Genomic DNA, 18,603 nt, shown 5'->3' with positions numbered 1-18,603 from the left:
GGGTGGGAGGGTCCCACAGGGACTGTGACTGGAGACAGCTGACAAAGAACAAGGGCTCACCAGTCAGTGTGAAGCTGCACCTTGGAGAAAGTCAGGAATCTGTGACTCTGGGAATATGCTGTCACAAAGGCTTATCAGGAGGGCTTTGTCACTTTGTGGTGTGTCCTATGCAGTCTTACTTATAGGTGGCAGAGGTAAAGAACGGAAGTGCAGAAGGGTTTGTGGAGTCGGGGTTCACTTGGGTTTGTCTTGATTTAGGCTGTAGCTATGGCATTTGTGTGCGTATTCTGGGATAACCATGTAGACACGACAGCTCTGAGCTGTTGGGGCACTGGGAAGGGACAACACCATTTGGACTGCCTGTGATGCATGTTTAGCACACCAGGTGCTACCAGCCCCCGCTGCCAAGCCCTGCCCAGGTTTCTTGTTCCCTGGCATCTGTCCCATCAATCATAACAATGTCTGGCACATCGCATTAGTTTCATGCATCTATGCTGAATACCTGAAGAGTACAGATTCAAAACCTTGGCAGGATTTGAACCGAGGTTGTTTGCTGAGACACAGTGAGGTCTAGGTGCCAGGTCTGCCTGGGTCTGAATCCTGGCTCTGTCATGAGTTGTGTGAAAATGGGCATTAGGCTGATGCTCTTTTTTTTTCTTTTTTTTTCTTTTTTTTTTTTTCCGGAGCTGGGGACCAAACCCAGGGCCTTGCGCTTGCTAGGCAAGCGCTCTACCACTGAGCTAAATCCCCAACCCGCTCTTTTTTTTTTTTTTTAAGATTTATTTATTGTTTGTATGTGAGTACCCTGTCACTGTCTTCAGACACACCAGAAGAGGACATCAGATCCCATTACAGATGGTTGTGAGCCACTGTGTGGTTGCTGAGAATTGAACTCAGTACCTCTGGAAGAGCAGTCAGTGCCCTTAACCATCTCTCCAGCCCCATAGACTGGTGTTCTTAAAGTCTGAACTTTCTAATGTATAGACTGGAAGTACTCAGGGTCACTTCTTTGAGAAGCTACTGTGCACATGTATTTAGATCATGTGTGCAAAGCTCTTCCAATCTGCTGCTTCAATGATGCTGGTGTCCTGCCTCCTTTATCTGTGTAGCCCATCCTTACTGTAGCCTAAGCGCCAGAGGGGGCAACAGAGCAGACCATCAGATTAGTTCAGGAAGAAGGGATCCTGGAGGAAAGTCTCCCCAGTATAAAGGTATAGATAAAGGCATGGAGCCCACAGGCTGGAGAACCTTCTATGACTGTGTCTGGGACAAAAGGAAGAATCAGACTTTGAGGGCAGCTAAGAAGGCGGGCTGCTGCTGCTTTGAGCCACCATGTGGTCCTTCCATTCTGGACTTTCACTGGTCCTTAGCCTCCAGAGTTGGGAGAATGGTAGTGCTTATGTCTGTCAAAGTCTCCTGGAGGTTCCCATGAGATGGATGTGGCCACACACCAGACACACAGACACGATGCACACATGAGAGATCAGGTCTTTTCAGTCTGCAGGACTGGAGGTAGAGGGAAGATGGAATGGAATTTTTCAAACCCACAGAGGGATGGAAAGGGGGAAGCTCAGCTTGTTCACCAAAACCTGGCATGCTGGAGTTACAGGGCCCCCTTGGAGTGCAAGTGAGGTAAGTTTAGGACAAATCAAAGGCAGCGTGCTTCACCCAGCAGGGGAGGACACCGATGGAACTCATTACCCCAAGATGTGGTCCCGGTTGGAAATATAAATAGCTTCACAAAAGGTTTAGATAAATCCGTGGATGACAGCTCCATTCATGAGTTAGAAAGGGAAAGAGGCTGTTTGGGGGCCCCCTGGGCAGGCATCAGGGAGGCAACCTGACCTCCCTAAAGACCACCCCTTGGGGTCCTGTTAAAGACAGTACTATGGCCACAGGGATTCCAGAAGGCAACTTTGGCGTTTCTGTGGACCAGGGTGTGGCCTGAGTCCCCTGTCTCCTGAATGTCCCCAACATTTTACCAGCCGCTGCTGGGGAGACATGGACCTCAACCAGCTCTAGGGAAAGCAGTTCGGCCAGGCTGTCCCCCTATGGGACCAGCAGAGGGAGACAGACACCACATCCAGTCCCAGAGCCCAGGGCAAATCCAGGGTGGCTGGCCTGACCCTGGGTCAAGCATGCATCTGTGGGTACCAGTCTATGAGCCCTGCCTTATTCTAGGTCCCATAGGGGAAACAGCAAAAACGGTGTCATCCTAGGGTTTGCTTGTGGGCATGAAGGTGGAAAGAGGCTGTCAGGGATATAGGGACAGAACGGCTAAGGGGCCTCTGACTAAAGGCAGGGCTGCTTTAGAGCTGAGTTGCCTGCCTCTATGACCTTAAGCAAGTTGTACAATTTGTGCTTCAAGCTGGTGGATCTGGGCCTCCACTCTACCCAGTGCAGGGGATCGAACTCAGAACCCTGCTTGTGCATGCTCAGTCACTGAAAATCCCAGTCTGAAATTTCTGATAACAAAAAAAACCTGATGGGGGCTGGAGAGATGGCTCAGTGGTTAAGAGCACTGACTGCTCTTCCAGAGGTTCTGAGTTCAAATCCCAGCAACCACATGGTGGCTCACAACCATCTGTAATGGGATCCGATGCCCTCTTCTGGTGTGTCTGAAGACAGCTACAGTGTACTCATATACATAAAATAAACAAATCTTAAAAACAAACAAACAAACAAACAAACAAACAAAACCTGACGGATCTGTCCAGAGTCCTCACGAGTCGGAGGTTGAGGAAAGGCTGGCCCCGGGCACCCTAGTCTGCACTGTAGCCTCATAGCAAGCTGCCCACGTGTCTAGTCAGTATTAAAGTCACCTTTCCATGTGGCCCTGGAAGGCAGGCTGTGTCTGGTCCACATTGGGCAGTGAGATATACACAGCAGCTGCTTTGGGAAGCCTTTGGGAGGTAACAGGATGGCACAGACATGGGTACTAGTTCCTTCCCAGGCCTATACTCTTCTGTTGGCCATGCAACTTTCTCTGACCAATCAGAGAGGTCTTCCAAGCTCCACAGCCTTCCCTACCTCTCAGCCCCTATCTCATCATCATTGTTTTGTTCCGGGACAGGACCTCGTAGCCCTGGCTCACACGATGTGCCCACGACATGCCCATCATTACCATTTTGTGTAGATGCTATTTGTCTGTCTGCAGAGCTGGGGACCAGACTCTGGGCCTCATGTATGGTAGGGAAGCACTCTGCTACTGAGCTCCAACACCAGCTCCCGATCCTATTGTACTTATGCAGATACTCTCTTAGGGACCACAAGGACCTGAGGACATGGAGGAGTAAAGGGGATAGTGGCTTCCCCAAGGTCACGTAAGTAAAAGAGGAACATATTCTCTCCTCTGTCACTAAGCCTCTTCATCAGTTCATTGTTGATGGTCTCAGGGAAAGTGGCTATCTCTGACTCTTGGCCTGGACAGCCTGGAGAGACCTGAAGAGAGGATAGTGGGGAGAAGGGAAGGGTGAAGGCGGGAGGAGCCAGCAGTGACTCAGCAGGGCAGGATAAGGATCTCCCAGCCCAGGGAGAGGTAACCCCACTCCTCTGCCAGGGGAGACAGAGTCACAGAGCCTGCAGCATGGGTTGGCCAGGGCAATGGAACATCGTGGGAGAAGTGGGAGAATGGCAAGGACAGCTCTTGGCAGGCAAAGGAAGTCAAGCACCTGGGGGTATCCCTTCTGCCCGTCTGCCCACACCCATCACCCAGACACCCCATGGAAGACAGATAAAGCCATGGTGAGGCAGAGGGGAGACAGCCAAGGAACCACATAGCTGTACAGTGCAAGTGAGTCTCAGCTTCCTCCCAGCTCCAAGGGGGAAGTGGGGTGGGGTGTCCTTTGGGGAAGCTTGAGCTGGGCCAGGTATGGGTGGGGGAGCCAGGGCAGGGCAGGGAAGTTGCTGAGGTGAGAGGAGCCCTCTGCCCCTGGGGTTTCCGCTGACATCAGGGCCAGCTCAGGGTGAGGCAGGGCCCTCTGGGCTGGAGTGTGTTAGAGGAAAAGGGAAAGCACCAGACAGCTCTCCTATCCTCAGCCTCCTCCTGCCCTCCTCACACCACTGCAGGAATTTTTGGTACACTGTGCAGAACACTCCCAAGGATATTTGGATTGAACCCCTGAAGCTATCCAGGGAATCTCTTTGTGGACCAGTATAGAAGGAAGCCCCTGTCTTGCTGCTTTAGTAGATGACTTTAATGCTCACTGTGTGGCTTCAAGCTCCCTCCTAATGGAATCCAGAATCTACCCGAGGTTTTCAGTGTTCTTAGGATCTGCCTCTCTTGGACACAGGAGGGCGATGCTAAGGCACCTGGCACAGCTTACAGTGCTACATGTGGCAGAGGGGCCAAAATTCTACTGCTCCAAGTACTAGAATAATCTGTACATGTCTCAAGGAACACCTTGGTATCTTGAAGGACCCCCTGTGCCCACAGCCACAGACCTCATAGCCAGGGGACTCAATAAAGTTTTACAACACAAAATGTGCCCTCAGCCTCTTCTCTGTGGAATCATCTCAAGGCAGTCCCCAGGTTGGTACCTGCATAGTATAGTTAAATGGACATAGTCCCTGAGGTCACACAATGCTGGGTCCTCATCCCTGTTCTACCATGCAGTCTGGTGTAGTATAGTGGAGTGACTTCACCTGCTTCCTTCTTATTTAAGGACAGGATCTATATCACAGGGTTTCTGCAAAGATAAGATCAAAGGACAGAGATGGCCTGAAGAGGACTACTGCCTCTGAGGAAAGGGTGCTCAGTGTTTTAAAGGGCTATTGTAATCTTTAAGCCAAATAACCATCAAGAAGAGAAGACTTAGCACTCAGGAGGCAGAGGAAGGTGGATCTGAATCTCTGAGTTTGAAGACAGCCTGGTCTACAGAGTGAGTTCCAGGACAGCCAGGGTTATACAGAGAAACCCTGTCTCAAAAAACAAAAACAGAACACAACAAATAAAGCTTGACTAGGCTGAGGAGTCATTCCTGCCTTCCCTATGTATACCTGGGCCAGCCTCTGTCATTCCACCCACAGCCCCTTAAGGCTCCTCTATTTTTCCTTAGGTAGCCGGCATGGAGGAGGCCCTTAAGAGAATGTCTAGTGACCAATGAATTAAAAAATGTCCCTACACCCTCTGTAGGCTTGTCCAAGCCCTTCCTGATCACCTGTCAAGAGGAGACAAGATTAGAGTTCAAGAATTGGGACCTCCTTAGGCCAGGACCTCGTCAGTGCCAAAAGCTGTATCAAATACAGTATTTTTGGGGTACCTAGAGAGCTCCCTCCTGTGACAGTTCTAAGATAAAAGAGGAAAGGGAGACAGAGGGAAAGAAGAAAGGGGCGGGATTATAGCCAGTGCCTAAGCTAATATCCAGTTACTTTTAGTTCTTCCTTGGAGGGCAGTTTGGTTGCCAGTGCTGCCCCTCAACCCATCACATTTCTTGGGTCTACTTGCCATCCATCGGTAGCCTGCTACCTGGAAGGTCAAAGGAGGTAGCAGCATTGACTCACTGAATTCCTGGAGAAGGAGGGTAGATGAGGTCAAACCCCAGGTACCCTGAGTTGCAGTCTCACTCCCACCCTGCCTGCAGCTGCTTCTGGGAACTGTGTGGCTGGTGCCCAGTGGACTCTCCTACTGTGGCTAGTGATGGCATTTAATAAGTGTCCCCAAACCCAACTTCTTGAAGGCAATATTGGGATTTCCTCTTCTGTTTATTACAAGACAGAGTATCCCAACAGAAGCTGAGAAAGCAGCCTAACAGGATCTCACAGGACAAAGAGGATGATTCTCTCTCTCTTCCTGAGGATGCTTATCTGGAGCTGGGGGTGGTATCTAGTTTCTCCTGCAGCCTCTCCCCTACCCCCACTCCCAGACGCTTGGGAGTTGGAAGGGCCCTGACCAGGTTTTGAGAGCCAGCAAGGGTAAGGAAGGGAGAACAGGAGCTTCATCAGCTCCTCAGCTGGAAACCAGAAGACAGCACCTGCCCTGCCCCACCCTGCTCCACAGAAACCCTGGGGGGCTCTCCTGATTCACTTTCCTTTCTTCCTTCTCCCCCAAATTCCAGCAGCCCACCCCTATTGGGGATTTGGCAGGAGGCAGTCTTTACTCTGGCCCCCACCCCACCCCAACTGGCAGCTTCTAGCTTGCTGCCTTTGCCCAGACATGGCAGAGGGGCACTGGCAGCTTGGAGATGGAGTTGATTTTCCCTTTGGCACTGTAGGAGTTGGGGGGTGGCCCCCACTGTGTGAGGGGAGAGGGCAGAGAGGCAAGTCCAGACATGGGGCTAAGGGAGAATTTGACTTTCCTAGAATGTGGGGTCACTACATTAAGAATCAAAAGGCAAACAGGGAGCCCCAGGAACCATGTGTAAAGCCAGTTGTCCTGCTCCCTCCCGACCTGGGCTGGATCTGCTGGGAACAAGTGCCCACAGTTTCTGCGAGTCAATGTCTTTCGAGACACAGCTGGGTAGAGTAACCCCATAGTCCTTCCCTTCAGTAACTACAGCTTTCCTCATTCTATTTGTCTCTCTGTGTCTCTTCCCAGATCCTTCACCTTTCTCCTTTCTTTCCTCTCCCCCTCAGCCCTCCTTACTTCTCTCTTCATCGAGGCTGTTCCCCCTGACTCAGCAAGGTGCTTTATAAGGTGCTGAGGGGCTCAGCCAAATCCAAACCACATTGTCTGCAAAGCCTTTCCACCAGGGGCGAGCTGTGCAACTGCACAGCCCAAGCTGGGCTTTCAAGCTGCTCCTTCCCTTCTTGCTTCCTTCAGAAGGGGTCGTAGACACCAGAGGGACCTCCTGGTCCACTCTGGGCCAGTCACTTGTGGGCATCTGCCTTCTTGACCTTGGCAAGCGCATCAAGAGATGGTTAGGCTCATTGGCCGAGAATGTCATTGAAACTCCAGAGCCCTGGCTGGTGGGGGCTGGGGAGGTGGGGGAGGAAGGTCTAAGCACTTTTCACAGGGCCCCTCCAAGGCCCTTTTCATCAGAGCAGCGACTGATGCTCTAGGAGCCCCTGCCCCCACCCAGACCAGCTCTCCGTTCTCAGCTTTTTCTTCTTGTTCAGAAGGGGGGGGGTGAGGGAGAGAGAAAGGAAGGGGGGCGAGGGAGAGAGAAAGGAAGGGAGAGAGGGAAAAAATAGAAAGAAATAACCAACAACAAAGTCTGTCCCACTCCAGTGAGGTAATTGAAAACAAACTTCTTCCCCACCCCCCCACCCCCCCACCCCAGTTCTCCAGTGCAGAAAAGGGAAGTGCTGCCCTGGGAAACCAGCACTAGCCATGACTGATGCCTACTCTGACCCACAGGCTGGAGGGGCTGTGCTAGACTGGCAGAGTGCCCTCCTTCCCCAGGGGTACCAGCAGAAGTGGGGGGGTGGATATCTCATGCCATTCCAGAGACAGACATCACCTTCCAGGTCTGGCTGCCACCCGTATCTGCCCCTGTTGAGACTACAGACAAACAACTATATTAGCAACTTATCAGATGACCTAATTGATGGTATGCTTCTACAAGAACCCAAGATTGGGGACCAAATGACTGTCCCCCAAGAAAAATCACAAAATGGGGCTGTCTCCAAGCCCCAGATGACAGCTGTTTCCTCTGCACTAGCTCTCTTGCTCACTCGCTCTCCCTGGCAGCCCTTTGGAGAGGGAGGAAGGAGGAGGAAAGGAGACCCTCCTGGGAGGGTCTAGGCTTATGGGTCCCCTAGGTCTCCCACTCAGAAAGTCCCAACCCAGGCCTGAGGGGAAGGAGGGAGAGTGCTCGTTGCCAAACCACCCCTACCTCACCACCGGAAAAACCAACAACCCAAAACCCCAAAGGGAAGAGGATGCCAAATGTCTCGATGGGGAAGCATTTCACAAACGGGATGCTAGGTCTATCCATGGCCTTGAATCTTCGAGTTCCCGCTGAGTCACCCGTGAAGCCTCTGGTGTTGAAACTGGTCCGGTGCCTTGTGCTGATTAATGAATTACAAATCCCCCACCCATGTGCACTCTCCCTGGTCACTGGGAAGAATGAAAACCCTTGTGAACTTGACTGAGAAGCTGGGCCCTGGTGCCCTCTCCCCTCCTCAGGGGGCATTGTGAGCTGGTTAGTCACCTGCCCCAGCCCCTGGCGCCTCACTTAGCTCTAGCTTTTGGAAGTGGGACAAGTGGCGGGACAATAGGCAAGGGGGGCGGTCAGCCCAGACAAAGGGCAGCAGGAAAAACACCATCACTTGCTCGGAGGCCAGCTTGCTGGCATTTGAGAGAATGTGTCATTGCATTTACTCAAGTGGGAGGGGGAGGGAAGGTTAGAAATGAAGAGACAGAGGTAGGGTGGGTATAGGGACCCTAAACCCGGCAAGGAGCGGAGGGAAGGAGGCCAGCATGCCCTGGCGGACACCAAGGAAGAAGCCCACACCAAGGCCAGCTCCCTTTCCAAGCTCCCAAGAGTTTGCAGAGGGACGATGCCCTCCCTGCCCCCTCCCCCAGGAGGCCTAGGGTGGTACCGTCGCAGCCTTGCCTCACCTCACCACCCCCCCTCAATGTTGTGGGAGGGAGAGGAGCCCCAGAAGCCCTCCCTTCCCTCCTCCCCCCTCTTCCCCCCACCCGGGGAGGGCTGCTACAATTTGTGGTTACAGCTTTACACGTCAGAAAAAAAAAAGTTTGCAGAATGTCCCACACCGAAAAAAAAAATGCGAAACCGAGAGAAAAAAACCTGCGAGTGGGCCTGGCGGATGGGATTATTAAAGCTTCGCCGGAGCCGCGGCTCGCCCTCCCACTCCGCCAGCCTCTGGGAGAGGAGCCGCGCCCGGCCGGCCCGGCCCCCAGCCCCATGGACCTCCGAGCAGGTAGGAGCCAGGCGTCCGAGGCCGAGGCCTCCGCCCCCGCCCAGCACCAGTGAGATCCGGTTCCCGTCCTCCTCCCCACCCTCGGAGCCCCAAGCCAGGGCCGGGCCGGGGAGCAGAGCTCGGGCTGGGGAGGTACGGCCGGGCGCCCTCGAGAGGGGCCGGGTGGGGACGCGGCATTCCTGGAGTCCGCTTGGAGGAGCCAGGAGGTGGCTGAGAACGCGGCGGGGAGCCTGGACAACCCTCAGACCTGGACGGGCGGCCACCTGGAGCCACCGCGAGGCGGGGTCCCAGGGAACCCGCGGACACAGAGCCCCGCGCCAGAGTCGGGGCGAGCGAGTCCGAGGCGGGCAGCGAGGGTGCGGGGAAGGGGGGACGCGGCGCGAGGGAGGAGGGGGCCAGGAGAGGAAGAGGGAGGGAGAGAAGCAGAGGGGGAGCCCGCGGCCGAGCAGCGGGAGGCGAGGGGGAGGCCGACACCTCGGGCCGCGCTGAACTCTTTCCTCGGCCCGCGGGGAGGGGAGGAGGGCGCGCGAGAGGAGGGCGGAGGGCAGAGCAAACCTAGCTGGGCCGGGCCGGGCCGCGGGACTCCGGCTACTACGCTGCGCGCGGCGTGGCCGGAGCCCTTCCATGCAGCCCACCGCCTGGGAGCCAGAGGCAGGTAGGCGCGGCGGGGTGGACGGGGCCCGCGGACCGCAGTGGCCTGGGAGTGATTACTGCAGGAGGGATTTGTGGGGGAGACGCTGCCTGGCCGGACCCAGCAGGAAAAAGTCCGTCAGCGGCCCGGGAGCGCCGAGACTGCCGGCAGCCCCTCGAGCGGCTGCCTGACTAGGCGGCCCGTGGCAGGAGGGCGGGCCGGGCAGGGAGTGGACGCGACGGAGCGGGCAGCGGCTCATTCGAGCCCCGAAGCCCGGCGCCCGGACCCCGCCTCCGCCCCCGCCGCCGTCGGGAAGGGAGCGGGCGGGGGGGCGGGGCTGGGGGCGCCGGGGCCACACAAGGGGAAGGCGCCACTGCCACCAGGAGGGGTCCGGGATCGAGAGGTCATGGTCAAGAAGGTAGGGCCAGCGAACTGCCAACTCCCACCATCCCAGTTCTTGGGGCTGGTCCCCTCAAGCAAAGTCCCCGTAGCTTCTTCAAAGTCCCCAAACTCATGTTCTCACCTACCTTTCTACTGCATTGGGGTGCAGAAGGCTTCCCTTTAGGAGACCCCCCAGTTCTGTGTTCTCCAGAGCCTAGGAGCAGGAAGAACCTGCCAAAAGAAGGAGGGCAGACAGTGGATGGATGGCAGCGGCAGTCCAAATCTTAGAGAAACATCCTGCCCACCTCTCAGAATCTGAGCAGGGAAATCTCTGGCTTTCATTGTCCCTGACAGGCATCAGTCTCAGTCTATTACACACTGCCATCCGGTTTGCCCACCTCAGCACCGGACATAAGTTCTCTAAAAGACAAGATGCACCCTTCTAGCTCTAGTGTCTGGTAGCCACACATCAAGGAAGAGAAAGAACAACTAGAAATGGAAGCCACTGTCCCTGGGCAACCTCAGAAGAGTCTGCTGACTGGAGTAATGGGCTCCCCAGGCTGCACACTGAAGTGTCCCATTCACACTTCTACAAGCCTAGCTACTGATTCCTGACACTTGACATTCCTCCCCATAATCCCACCTGCCTGTTCACACCCTGGCTCCTGCACACTCTGCAGCCCCTCCCACACCCTCCTGTAAGCTCTTGACCACAACACCCTTTCCAGTTCACCCACACACTTGCTCTGGGCTATTTCCTTCATTTCTTTTTTGGCGGCCTCAGCGGGCTGCTCAACTCTAAAGCTGTGGCTTTACTCTCATCTCCCTGAGAAACCAAGGGCCCTCTTGTGGCATATTGGAGCAGCTTTTTCCTTAGCCTAAGCGCAACTCCTGGATTGACTTCACAAGGAAAGGACTTGCCTTGCCTTGTGCTTTTCTCCCCCCTGACACTAGCCTATCTTTTGGACTAGAAAGGAAGAGAAGGGAAACGAACTGTTGGAAAGGACACAGACATGGGGCTCCATAGGATCCATCTGGGAGGAACCTTAGCACACTGCAGTCTCTTTATGGGAGCCACTGCCACCAGATGGGTTCATAGTAGAGCTCAGTCTCCTCACTTCCAAGCCTACCTCCATTCCTCACCAGCCATGGGGGAAGGGAACCTAAGACTGCAGAAGTGAAGGAAGGAAAAAACAGAAGGGGCAGCCATTCTTGAGGATGGAAAAATCAGGTTCCTGTGGGCTTTTCTCTGGGTAGGACCCCTGGATCTCACACTATGTTTTAGGTTGCTCCCTCCAGTTCCCCTAAGTGGACTGCAAGTCACCCAGTTGCTGGCTCAATATGGACCAGGCATGACCTCTCCTGCTGGCTCCCATATTTAGACTAGACTGTAGAACTTCTGGACCCAGCTTCTAGGACTTACAGCTGTTAGCCCCTAGTCCCAGGTGCAGTCTCCCCATCTACCCTGGACATCTGCACTGCTGAGCCCCCCACCCTCACTGAGGGTGGTCAGCCTGTGGGTTAGGCCAGGAGCTGAGGGGAGGCTGCTGAAGGCCTGCTGTGTAGCATATGGGGGTGGCCTTTGGGCTTGCCAGGGATAAGGCTCTGTGTGTGTGTGTGTGTGTGTGTGTGTGTGTGTGTGTGTGTGTGTGTGTGTGTGTGTGTTCGTGAGGGGGGCCTGGTTTCCCAGGGCCCTGGGATCTGGATAGAATTAGGGCTGGCCCTGGCAGGGGCCAGGATAGGGAGTGGAGGGTGCTGCAGCAGGAAACGTGAGCTGCACTCATTAGCTCCTCACGTGCTCAGCGGATTTATAAACACAAGGAGAAGGGGATGTAAACAATCAGTGGGCAGCAGCCAGAGGCAGGGCTGGGGCTGGGGACCAGGGCTGGGGGAGGGGATGGGATGCAGCCTTATGGTGGGGTCCACCTGCATACATCATGAGCTAGAGAGAAAAACAGGGAGCCAAACCTATCCGTGGGCATTGGGAGTCCCTGGCTTAGTGCTCATCCTGAGGTCAGGTGTTTTCTGTTCAGGCCTTCCAGCTTGGCTGCCTGAGATATGGGCACATCTTGTCCAAGATCAGAGTTATCATAGGACAGAGCAGAGTTCTCTATAGTTCAACTCCCCTTTCACCTCTACTGGCCTCCACTCTTGATTCCTACAACTGACTCCCATGCTTCCTTCTGCTTCTCTCTAGGACTGGCCAGTAGGCTCCCCTTCTATTCTCCCGTGTGCCCCCACCCCCCAGCTTGCAGTGACATAGTTACCTCAGAACTGAAATATTCCTGGAAACACCGGCCTCGTCTGGTTAATTTCATGAGCCGTTTTTCTGCCCAGATGACTTAGCTTTTGTTTATCCAAAGGCTTTTTCTCTCCTGTTGTCCCAGTGTAAGGAGCTGTTCTCCCCAGAGATGTCCCACAGGACCCAGGAAGGGAGTGAGGAACAGGCTTCATGCTAGGCTCCTGACTGTATCTCCTGTTATAAGACAGACAGCCTCGGTCAGGACTCTGGATGACAGGGCTGCCTCCGGAGAGTCAGGTAAAGAGGCCAGCCAAGCCTCCAGTTTCTGCTTTGGCAGGACTTTGGCAATGCCACTAACTTCCAGCAAAGTCATACTCCATCCTAAAAGCTGTCTCGCGATTGGAAGAGCCACTGTTCAACTCATCAGGGCCCTGGTCTCCAAAAGTAACCCTACATGATACCCACAGGATCCTACAAGGGACTTAGCCAGATGCTCAGGGTGCGGTACAGAGGAGGAGGACTTGGATGTATTTGGAGATACAATGATCAAGGAATAGAAACAAAAACAGAGGCAGGTAAGAACTAGGGGAAACAACCAAGGAAGGAACACAGGCTGCAGATGAGAGAGAGAAAAGTGGAGCCCAGGGGCTGGAGAGATGGCTCAGTGGTTAAGAGCACTGACTGCTCTTTCAGAGGTCCTGAGTTCAATTCCCAGCAACCACACGGTGGCTCACAACCATCTGTAATGGGATCTGATGTCCTCTTCTGATGTCTGATGTGTCTGAAGACAGCTATAGTATACTCATATAAATAAATAAATCTTCCAAAAAATAAAAAAAAAGAAAGAAAGAAAAGTGAAGCCTGTTTGTCCAGGAAACAGTTAAACCCTGCTGTCTGGGGGTTGGGGATTTAGCTCAGTGGTACAGTGCTTGCCTAGGAAGCGCAAGGCCCTGGGTTCGGTCCCCAGCTCCGGGGGGGGGGGGGGAAAAAAAAAAAAAAAAAAAAAAAAAAGAAAATATAAGAAAATACATCAAGACAGAGCACTATTGCAAACCCTGCTGTCTGAAAATAGATGTGAACTTGCACGCATGCGCGCGCGCGCGCGCACACACACACACACACACACACACACACACACACGAGCTACCCACTCTGCCACCCACTCTGCCATGCTCCACCTGAAAAGCTAGCTCATCAAGCACCTGTACTGTGTGTGCACCATAGCAAAAGCCCTCAGCTGCCTTCTGTAGTCTAAATGTGACAGACAATCTTGAAGAGTAACCCCCAAAGCCCTAAAGACAGCATTACAACAGACTCTAACCCTAGTCTCCGTGCCTCCTTAACTCCAAACCCTACCTGGAGTCTGAATACAGCCAAATGGTTAAGCCTATCCACTTGTTTCTAAGAAACATGTCATTATAGAAAAATCTGAAGTATAAAATGTAAACTAAAGGAAAGAAACCACTTGATCTCATACCTATCCAAGCTTAAAGCCCAAACTAGCCCTGTGTTTTGTGACGTGCCAAACACCATTCTCTTTGATGGATAAAGCAGCAAATCCGCAGGTCTTGGTCCCAGCTAACCTTCTGCCTGCCCAGACCTAACCACATCCTCCTCCTGGACTCAACTCTCAACCACACTCACTCAACCAAATCCCAGTCTAAATTCAACTGAAATGTTCAGGCCAACCTAGTCTTCAAGTCTAACCTAGCCCACTGCCTATTATATTCCTACCCTATCCTAGCCCCTATTTTAATTTTGGACCTCATCTAAAAGTCTCTTTAGGAAAGCACGTTTCCCACCTGATTCTGGCCCTTCTCCCAGCATCAACTCCTGACTTCTGGAATAATCAAACCCTCTGTTGCCTTTGTGATCAGCCTCCCTCTTTAAACTCACATCTTTCCCCTTCATGCTCCCCCTACACCACCCTAGATAAAGATGGGGGAGACATTGGCAGTCAGGGCCTGCAGGGACAAGCCTGTAATTCCAGCTACTCTGGAGGCTGAGGCAGAAAGATTGTAAGTTTACAAGTAGCTTGGGCAACTTAGGGAGGGAGACCCTGCATCGAAAATAGAGAATGCTGGGGCATTCAGTGGTAGAGCACATGCCTGCATGCACAGGCCCTGTGTTTAATCCTAGCACTACAGGAAAAGAAAGGAGGGGAATCAAACTTCTACACTGCTATAAGAGGAATGCTATATCTCCTTCAGTTAACCCTATCCTGCCCTCACAACACCCAGGAACTATAGCCTAGTATATACCCTCCACTTGTCACTCCACAAACCGGTTATCTTGGACCCTTGGCCTGACCTCAGCTGTGGAACACTACTCCTATCTCCCAGAGCCGCTGCCTCTCCTCTCACTCTTCCACAGGGTTCACTGCTCACAGCTTGCCAGAGCTAACATATGTCATATTCCCACCCTTTAGTTCCTGCTGCAATGGAACTGGAAGACTTGGAGAAGAGGCTGGACACAACTGGAACGCCAGCATATTGACACAAAAGTCTCTAAAGCCAGGCCTGGCCCTCTGAGTAGACACATGCACACGTATTTGGCACATATAGGGAAGACATGCCAAGGACTCAGCTGATAGCAGTCGAGAGTCTACTGACAGACACACATGCCAGGACTGTTCTCACAAACATACCTCCACATACACTCTTGGACCACAAGTCTTTCCCTCCTCCATCCCCTCCACCTTCCATCTGGTCTCTCTTTCTCACCCCCCTTCCTAGCCCAAGGTGGGGACAGACACCTGAGGGGCTGCCAGCTGTTTCCCCACGTGGGCCTGGGCCCACCCTCATACTTCTTGCCCATCCTATCCACAGGGGACTCGTGGGGGATGTTAGCTTGCCTCTGCACGGTGCTGTGGCACCTCCCTGCAGTGCCAGCTCTTAATCGAACAGGAGATCCAGGCCCTGGCCCCTCCATCCAGAAAACCTATGACCTCACCCGCTACCTGGAGCATCAACTCCGCAGCTTAGCTGGGACCTACGTGAGTATCCCCTTTGGCAAAAAAAAAGCAGAGGTTTTTGGGAAAAGAGAGCATGGGGCAGGGGTCCTAGTAAATGATGGGGTGATGAGAGGTCTTTTGGGTCCACACAGTTTCTCCATCTGGCCTATCTTCTGCCCTTCCCTCTCAGGTGCCCCCCCCCAATCCTGGCCTCAGGAGTAGGCATGTGGGCAGGCCTCGAACCCGCCTTGGCCCATTGCCCCATTGGCTGCCAGCCCAGCTGCCTGCCTCCCCCTGGGGGCTGGGGAAGTCTCCTCTGTTTACACCGTGTTGTGGTGTCTCTTGCAAGGGTGGGGCTGGGTGGGGATGGAGGGGCCCCACCTTCTATGCTTGTGTTCCAGCTCGCCTCTACCCCCAGACCTGGGGCCCTGTTGTTCTGGACCCATGGTCCTCCCTCTGTCTGCCTCTCCCACCCTTCACAGACCTCTTAGGAGGTCGAAGGAGAGGTCTATAAAGAATCTAAAGCAGTCATGGCAAGGGGTTCAGGGTATGGAGGGTGGAGGAGAGAGGCTCGGAGGCACTGAGGACCATGGGGAGCAGGCCCTCTTCCCGTGTTCCTCTTCCACATCCCAGACCCTACTCCTGAGCCAGGGAAGAAGAGGGAGGAGGTGGCGGGGGAGCTGGCTCCGGCCCCAGGATACACCGAGGAAATTAGTTTGTCTCTGTGCTTGTCAGCGTGTGAACCTCCCCCTGGGCCCTGCCTATCCCAGGCCTCGCCCCTCTTCTCTTTCCCTCCCAGTTGCACATCTCCCACATCCCCTTCCCTGGGCCTCAGGCCGTTCCCCTGAGACATTGGCAAGGCCTTTGCCCTCTTCCTATGCTAGTCTGTCTCCCATGCCCTTCCTCCTGTCCTCTCTTCAGATGTCCTCAGTTTCTTCCTTTTACAGCTCTGCTGCTAGCAACTGAGTCCTCTCCTTTGGGGTGCTGGTGAGTACACTGCAACCTCTTGTCCCTTTGGCTTAAAGTACTGGGCCTGCTGAAGTTTTGGTGCCTCCAGGTCCTTTGCCTTTGATAAGGATTCTCCTCTGACCCGTTTCCCTGCGCAGAAAACCTCTGCTTAAGTCTGCTACCCTCTCTAATTCCGAACCCTCTCTCTCCTAACTTCCTCTGCCAAATTTCTTAAAGGAGTCGTCTACACCCTCTGCCTCCACTTCCTCTCCACCCCCTCACTCGTTAACCCCCTGCAATCTGGCTTCCAGGCCACGGCAACCATGTCTCCCAGGTCATCAGGCACCTCCTCCTCACCAAACCCGACAGCATTTTCTGCGGCTCACTCTCATGTTCTGCAACTGCCCTGCGGAGCTCTGCTGCCTCCCTGAGCTCTCCCCTGGCCTGCACTCTCAGAGGCCACCTTCTACCTCTCCAGTCTGGTCTCCTGGCTCCTCCGGCTCCTCTTCTTCTCTGCCCTGCCCTATGGTGGGCATTCTTCACCCAGACAATCAGCACGTCCCTCCTGAGTGGCTCCTTCGTGGTTTTCTCTTTCTACACCTCTCCATAGGAGAACTCATCACCCCACTGCTTCACCTGTCTTCTCCATGCAAATGACACTTGCTGGAAAAACTCGGGAGGTCTGTGACCAGAGGCCTCCCATGTCAGGGGTCAAGAGCAATAGAAGCTTTGGGAGGAGGTATCTCTTTGGTGACAAGCTGGCAGCTCTGCTCTGCTCCTTCCCCATTGCCCTCTCCTTTTCACAGCTGAACTACCTGGGGCCCCCTTTCAACGAGCCTGACTTCAATCCTCCTCGGCTGGGGGCAGAAACTCTGCCTAGGGCCACGGTCAACTTGGAAGTGTGGCGAAGCCTCAATGACAGGCTACGGCTGACCCAGAACTATGAGGCCTACAGTCACCTCCTGTGTTACTTGCGTGGCCTCAACCGTCAAGCTGCCACAGCTGAACTACGACGTAGTCTGGCCCATTTCTGTACCAGTCTCCAGGGCCTGCTGGGAAGCATTGCAGGTGTCATGGCAACTCTTGGCTACCCATTACCCCAGCCTCTGCCAGGGACTGAGCCAGCCTGGGCCCCTGGCCCTGCCCACAGCGACTTCCTCCAGAAGATGGATGACTTCTGGCTGCTGAAGGAGCTGCAGACCTGGCTATGGCGTTCAGCCAAAGACTTCAACCGGCTTAAGAAGAAGATGCAACCTCCAGCAGCTTCAGTCACCCTGCACTTGGAGGCCCATGGTTTCTGATCTCCGACCCTTCACCCCCACACCTTCAGCCCCAGTCAACTGTGCTTCCATTGTGGGGTGAAAAATCCTCTATACCAACATTTGTTGAGCCAGGAGCCAGACCATGGTAGCTCTACCCTCCTCAGCCTTGGATGGGGGTGTAACTCAATAAGCCCTCTAGCTCCTAGAGTCCTAGGGTCTGGGGAAAAGGTACAGTGGGCACCAAGAGGGAATGCCTGAGGGAGTTGAATGGCTCAGTGGGTAGAAAGGCTCTCTCTGCCTCCTGCTTTCTGCTTGCCACTTGCCAGTATCCACTCAGTTCCTCATGTGGCACTTGCAGAAACATACCTGGAGGGCATGGGTGGGGGCCACTGTAGCATGTGCCTTTCTGGGATAAGGCCCCTTGGCTTCCCTCCCTCTCCTTGGATGGGTGTTGCTTCCCTACCCCAAAAACTACATATCCAGTTCAGGAAACAAAGTGACCAGTCTAAAGAAGAGTGTGATAGTAAGTGGAGGGGTAGGGTCTGTGCTGGAGGTGGCCTAGAAACCAGAAGATGTAATTCTAAAAGAGAAGGGCAGGGACAGACCAGACCCAGCAGTCACCAAGACAGTGGTGGCACAGGGCGGAAAACAAAAGCCATGTTGAGCATTAAGACCTTGCCTTGAATTTTCTTGCCAGCATCTTGGTACCTCCTCTCTGCCCCCTTTCCCAAGGTATCTGTGGTTGCCTGGGCTGGGGAGGGCAGCCATAGCCATAGCCACAGGGTTTCCTGAAAGTTTACATTGCAGTAGCATTGTGGGGTAAGGGGGATGGCTCCCCAGGCTCTATCCCCAGCCCCACCCACTCATGACTCTAAGTTTGTTGTATTAATATTTATTTATTTGGAGATGTTATTTATTAGATGATATTTATTGCAGAATTTCTATTCTTGTATTAACAAATAAAATGCTTGCCCCAGAACTTGGACTCTGTCTAGCTTGGTAATCTTCCTGGGGGCCATTGCTGGTGACCCTAGCCCTGCCTGCATGATTCTCACTGTTTCTTTATAACATAGAGGTACACCAGGCCTTGGAGCAACCTGTCCACTTGACCACACCCACAATGACTTGGTCCTCCCAGATAGTTGTGTGTGTTTCATGTTGTCTGCCGATCTTCCTCGCCTCTGGACTGTTTGTCTGGCCTCCCAGGTCTGTCTGGCCTTGAATCTCCCCACTCTAGCTCAGCTGCACCTGGTGGAAAAAACTGTCATGCTCCTCTCTGACTGGCTGATCGCTAACCCCTGACATTCAGTTCCAAACTTCCCCGGGCTTCCATTAGTTCCATAAGGGGCCCTCACCTTAC

At 53.8% G+C, this 18,603-nt stretch overlaps 1 protein-coding gene across 1 annotated transcript; it reads left to right on the top strand.

Annotated features, from left to right (window-relative positions):
- The first annotated feature begins 8,716 nt into the window (after positions 1 to 8,716).
- On the top strand, positions 8,717 to 18,222 carry Clcf1 (cardiotrophin like cytokine factor 1). Its single transcript, XM_032891243.1, has 3 exons — positions 8,717 to 8,826; positions 14,909 to 15,075; positions 16,788 to 18,222. Exons 1-3 carry the CDS (start codon positions 8,811 to 8,813, stop codon positions 17,280 to 17,282), a joined length of 678 nt encoding a protein of 225 aa, XP_032747134.1. The 5' UTR covers positions 8,717 to 8,810; the 3' UTR covers positions 17,283 to 18,222.
- Positions 18,223 to 18,603: the final 381 nt, after the last annotated feature.

Source organism: Rattus rattus, chromosome 2 (genome assembly GCF_011064425.1).
Source record: "Rattus rattus isolate New Zealand chromosome 2, Rrattus_CSIRO_v1, whole genome shotgun sequence".
NCBI lineage: Eukaryota > Metazoa > Chordata > Mammalia > Rodentia > Muridae > Rattus > Rattus rattus.
Note: the sequence above shows the minus strand (reverse complement) of the source record. Positions and strands in the feature narration are given on the sequence as shown.